The sequence below is a fragment of the Serinus canaria genome, chromosome 4 (assembly GCF_022539315.1).
Source record: "Serinus canaria isolate serCan28SL12 chromosome 4, serCan2020, whole genome shotgun sequence".
NCBI classification, from domain to species: domain Eukaryota; kingdom Metazoa; phylum Chordata; class Aves; order Passeriformes; family Fringillidae; genus Serinus; species Serinus canaria.
The window spans coordinates 28,163,488-28,169,487 of NC_066317.1; the positions used below are offsets into that span (position 1 = coordinate 28,163,488).

At 39.9% G+C, this 6,000-nt stretch overlaps 1 protein-coding gene across 4 annotated transcripts in view; it reads left to right on the forward strand.

The window, feature by feature from the left end:
- The window catches only part of FHIP1A (FHF complex subunit HOOK interacting protein 1A), a 77,125-nt gene extending 71,634 nt beyond the window's left edge, over window positions 1–5,491 (forward strand). For all 4 annotated transcript variants that reach the window (XM_018926722.3, XM_018926721.3, XM_018926724.3 and 1 more), the window contains 2 exons: window positions 24–162; window positions 4,215–5,491. In XM_018926722.3, the coding sequence (XP_018782267.2) occupies window positions 24–162; window positions 4,215–4,432 (357 nt within the window). In that variant the 3' untranslated portion in view covers window positions 4,433–5,491. The remainder of the gene's footprint in view (window positions 1–23; window positions 163–4,214) is intronic.
- The last annotated feature ends 509 nt before the right edge of the window (window positions 5,492–6,000 follow it).

A 6,000-nucleotide genomic window follows, 5' to 3' on the forward strand; every position in this document is an offset into this window, starting at 1 on the left:
AATTATTACTGTTGTTTTGGCAGGTGCTGGCATCTGTGAAAAATAAGATTGAACATTTTGCTTCTGTTGAAAAAGACTTCCCAGGTCTTCTCCTGGAGGCCCAGCAGTACCTCCTTTTTCGTGTGGACATGTCTGATGCTGCAGAAGAATTGCTCACCAAAGGTAAATGATAAGCATGCTCAGAGGAGGGCTGGTGGAATGACTTACCTATTACCTCCTGTCCTTTTCTCCAGATGATTAAAAGGTGTGGTGTGTTGTGAATGTCATTAGCCAGCTGTATCCTTCTGACTTTAAAATGATGATGCTCAGTAGACCACAGTGTATGAGTCCATTTGGGCCCATACACTGTGGTATCTATATTCTTTGCTGTTTACTAGTTTTTATTTGCTAAATAAAATGTCTGTTTAAAGAAGTTACAAAATCAGTTCTTGGCTTGCTGTCAGTAAACAAACTCACTTTCAAAGCATGAGGTGAGGTGGCATATGTGCATGATTTCATTTTATTTTTAGCCTGACCTTCAGCTAGGTCATTGGCTCTTTTTTGATAAATGTTAGAGGACAGTATGAACTGGTTTCTGCAACAATTGAATAAGGCTTGGTGTCATGGTTTGGGCTACGACTTAAAGGACGTAAGACACCGAAAGTTTTCTGGCTAGTATCTTCCATGTATGACAAGCAAAGCGAAACAAACAGAAAAAAAACAAAAGGTGTGTGTGTCTGAGCAGTGGGGAGTTACAGAGGTATCAGCCCTCCAAGCCAGCTTTGCAGGGGACTCAGTAACATCTGCTGCTTCTCAAGCACAGTGCATACTGCACCTGTCTTTACAGATACCTGTACTTATTTTTACCACTGTGGGGCAAGCTAGTAAAAATAAACAAAATTAGGTCTTAGCTGCCAAATAAGAACCTTCCAGACACAGGCAGGTAATGGATAGAGCTGAAGCCCTGCCCTGAGGACATGCTTGTTCTCAGCTTGCTTCTGAGTGGGCAATGTTGGATGCAGGCTTCTCTTAAAAGCCAACTTGCCACACGATGGGAATATGTTAAATTTGGTGAGTCATGAAGAGCTGACTCTGTAAGAGGGTTCAAGAGAGGTTGCATTTACAGGTGTGTGCTTACTCATCTTTGGGAGTCACTAATAATCACCCACTCTGCCCACACTTCTGTGAAGATGTTGATGCTTTTCTTGGATTTCCAGAGGTGTGTAAATCAGGACTCTTAATGTGCCATTTTAATTGTGTTTTCATTTTTCAGACTCTGAATAATAATCTGCTTAGTTTGTAGACAGCATAGTCTGTGTTACTAAGCTTTGCAGTATATCTAGACTGTAAAATTATGATCTTGCGAAGGCTGCTTCCCAAAGAGTTGGTCTGTTGGTGTGCTGTAAAAAAGCTGTGCACTGCACATGTCAGTAGCATTTTAGGCTCTGTGTTCTGGTGCCATAGAATAGAAAGCTGAACAATTAGATGGCATTGTAGCTAGCATATGGGAGATGACATTAGGAGACAATATTCAGAGTCCTTTTTTATCTCAGGTGCTGGCAATAAGAACTTTCACATAATGCATTCCCAATGACATTTATTTATACTTCCTGTTTTACATCAGTTTTCTTCTGTGGGCTTCAGAATTTGCAGGTTGACTCATGCTGGTCATTATTTAGGAATTTGAAACAAGGCTGCTTAGTCACCCTGTTAGTACACTTTCTTCTGTATAGTGGCAACTCCTGCAAAGAAGGCTTCTCTTGACAAATAAATGGAGAGTAAGTAAATTTCTGGTTAACTGCAGATTTGGTTCCCTACAGGACTAGTGATGCAGGTAATCAGACTCTAATCCTGGGGGAGAGCTGGCTCAGTAGCCTATCAACCAGTAGTTCATTATGTTGATTAAAAAGTGCTAGGTAGGAACTGCTGCAGTAATGGTATATGAAAAAAAGAAAAAAACAAAGCAAAACCAAACAACAAATTGGGAACTCCCCATGGACTTCTTTGCATTAGCTTGAACTCCATCTCTGACTGTCAGACATGTTGGTTGCTCTCTGAGGGATTTTTCCCCTGAGAAGAAGTGGTGAATAAACCCCAGTGGTCTCTGCAGGTCTGAGCATAGACAGCCTCCTACAGAATGCACGTATGAAAACCTGAAGGCCGAGTTAGTGAGGAAGACAAATGTAAAACCAAAACATTATAGAGAATTCTCTCTCACTTTACAGGGTTGGTCTCTGAAGGTTTTTGAACAGAAATGGTACAATTTGTTCTTTTTTGCTTGCTGTAGTGTGTGATTTCTTCCACAGCAGCTTGGGCTCTGGTTACACATCCAGAGCTGTCACGATGTAGTTCCATGTGCAAGTTGCCCCTTTTTCCGTGTGTTGGTAGCAATCTTCAGAGTACTCATTTGCTCAGTTTTCAGTTGTATGACTCAGATTGCATCCTGACCCTAGAGAGAAGTGAACAATCCTGATCAAAGGAAAAAAAAAAACCCAAATCTCTAGTTCCTAGATCAGCTTTCTGTGCCTTTCTGGTTTTTTGGGGTTTTTTCCAAACAAGCAGTTGAATCTAAACAAAAAACATTTTTAGAGATGTATCCGTTTTGATTCTTTTTAAAGGGAAGAGTATAAAGAAGAGCAAAGCTTTGACAGTGTACTAGCATTCTGGTTATATTGCCTAAACTATTTAAAAAAACTTAAAATATTAATTATGAAATGTTTTGACATTAGAAAATCTGAGAAAAAATCTTCAGGGGAAGCTTAAAACTTTATCTTTTCATTGTAATCTATAATTTAAGTTGTTTTTCCTCCCACAGTCAGATTTTCCCACAGAATAGAAATTCCTGTACTCTGTCTCTAGTAGGTAGAAATTTGTAGAATAACAACATGAATGATTGATAAGTCTGGAGTTGGAAAGGTGTTTTAAACTCAAGAAAAGTACGAGTCTTTTAAATGATTGAGATGAAATTTTTTTTCCAAGTGTTTGGAAGAGTAGAGTAATTCCACAGTGCCTTGGGTGAAGTACAGGCAAGGAACAAAAGTGCAGAGCTGTTGAACAAGGATTGCTGTGCAGCATCAAGTGAGGCCTTCATCTAGAGCTCCCCTTGTTCGCTGCTTGGAGGGGTTTCAGAGCAAGGCTGGCATCACTTGAGACTGTTAACATAAACTGTGTGCAGTGTAAGGAAAACCCCTTCTGAAGGCAGCAATGCAGTTTTGGGTTTGTCTGCAGTATGTGAATTAACAGCCCTTTTATTTCTTTTTAATGATTTACTTATACATCTCAGGAGAACATCCCACTTATAAGTTAGATGGGACTTGATCTGCTCTGCTCTTGGCCTCAACGATACCTTGTGGCAGTGAGTTCTATCTTGTAGCAGTGAGTTCTACAGGTTAATTTTTCTTTGTAGAGTATTTATTTCCATCAGCATTCGATTTTGTCACCTTTTTAGTTTCACTAAATTAATTATCATCTAATTAAAGGGCAGTTCTGCTTCAGGTTGAAACAAGGAGCAATTGATTGAAATTTAAGTGCTGCTGTCACTGTAATTCCATGCATTCTGATACTTGAGCTCTGATCCTCTGAACTCTGGCAGCAGAGATCATATAGCAGAGCACACAGTGGCTTTTACTTGCTCTCTTTTTAATGGTTAGTTGCTTTACAGTTAAATAAGTGTAGTTAGTGGGGCCTATAGCTGCAGAAAAATCTAATTTTAAATTTTTTTTTTTCCTTAGTTTTTAACTTGCTTCAAACTTATGTGGTGATGTGATAGCTTGGCCTCGAACCCATTGACATGATGATTCACAGGGAGAGGACAGAGAAAGAGAAGTAAAATCAAAACAACAGTTTGATGTGGGGGAGGGATAGAGCATAGTATTGTTGAAATGGAGACAACCATGCTGGCTCTAGACGGGTAGATATTATCTGCTGTTTCAGAAGGTAAATCCATATTACTCTTTCCCTTGACTCCTCTTCTGCCCACATATTTCTCTCATCAGAGCTGTAAATGAAGGATATATAACCTGGAGAAAGATAGGTAATAAAAAATGCAATAGAACCAGGCCACGTAGAACTTTAAAATGCTGGATTAGTGGAGTATCTCCCTGCACAATGTGGGTACTGCAGATTACAGCTCTGAACACAATCCTTATAAACTGGGTTTGGGCACTGTACAAGTACTCTGTGTGCTTAATATACAGAGTCTTTTTTCTTTCCTCTCCCTCTCCTTCTGTCTTTAGGTAATGTCCATCACAGCAGCAACCCAGGGAAAGGAAGGAATCTTCCCGAAGCTTACCCAGCTGTACTGCAGCCTTTCCTGGGACAGAAAGGAAAGAAAAGCCTGGCTCATCCCAGCCTTCCTGCACACGTGAGGAACGCCGTACTTGCAGCTGCCCTTTTCCCAGAGTTCCTGAAGGAGCTGGCAGCTCTAGCCCAGGAACATTCCATTTTATGTTAAAAAATACTGGGGGATTTTGAAGATTATTATTAGTGGGTTTTTAAAATGTGTTTTGGAAAAGCTTTTGGAGTTTAAACAGATTTTTTAATGCAAAGCTGCTTTCAAAAGAAGGTTGTACTTCAATATTTCCTGAAAATACTTGATTTGGAGGGGGAAGAAGGAGGCAAAATATTATTCCAGTTAGGCCTTATAATTTCCCTCTGTGCTACATAACTTATTTGAGATTTCTGATACTGCTCTTACTGCAGCTTCCTTCTTCATCCCTTCCTCGTTACACAGCCACCCTTCTTCAGTGTCACTAATTCCTGTTGGATTTCTGCAATAGACACTTGTTGGCTGGCTAAGAGACACAAACATGTTAGCTTTTTCTGTTCCAGAAACACTCTTCTGGATAACTTGTTAGGAGATGAGTTTGCCTGAAAAAACATTGCCCCATGGGAAAAGTTCACAGTATAAAAAGACCTGCATGATCTGCACAAAACCCTGAAGGGGTTATGTGAAGGGCTGCATTCCTTGATGTCATTGGCCTTTTTGCCTGTTCCCTTGCTTCACCCCGAGGCCAGGTTCTTCTCAATCCCCATCCAAAACCCCCATTTTAACTAGTGGCTCAGGTTTTCTGAATTCAAGTGATCTTATGTGTAGCAAACCCACAAGCAGCTGAAAGCAGGTGCTGGGCCCTACACATACCATATTGCCTTATGTCGCAGACAGATCTGCAGCTATCAGCTGTTGGGCTTTGAAGTCCAGTGAAGTGTGTAAGTGGATGTGGATTGCAGACTGCCTGGAATTTTCCTTGCGTTTCCTCGGCATTCCTTGATAACTCTTGCATTGCTACCTAAGTCTGCCAGCATGCCTTATTTAGTAAGATTTGCACAAAGTACAAAACAAAATGTTTCTATGCAAGCTGTTATTAGTGTCTGGTTTATTTGTATGCTTGTTTTAATAAGCTAAAGAAAGATACTCTGTATTTTTCTGTAGTGTTAAATGGACAGCAGGCTGTTTTTTGTCTTTCTTTGTCTTTTTTTTTATTAAATGAAAAAGGTTGGCTTGCTCATGAAAGGTGTACTGTTTTATTGTTAATTTCTTTTGGTTAAGGGAAAGTTAAATACCGTTTATTTACTTTTAATTTAGGTGTTGACTTTTCCTAATATTGCATTTCTAGATGGTAAGGGGAGGACCAGGCTATTCACCAGCTGTAGGAAAGCAAGGAGTAATGGGGAAAGCTGTCTGCTGGTGACTAACTGCTTGAGAAAATTCTCTTCTGTGAGTAATGGGCTTCATTAGAAGAACCCAAACGTGATGAATTGGTGCATCACCACTGTATTTTGTCTTATCTTAGCTGCATAATTGTGCTTCCAGTGTGTTGTAGTTGGCTACATAAAGAGGGGCTTAGTTCAAGAAAGCCATAAACCCTTTTGCCCAGGATACAAACTAATGGCGACTCCAAAAAATGTGAAGAAACAGAAATCAGAAATAACATTTGCATACATACATTAGTTCTCCTGCTCATTGTAATTCCGTAATGTAGAATTGCAGTTAATCACATTCTGATTTTGAAACACACTTTT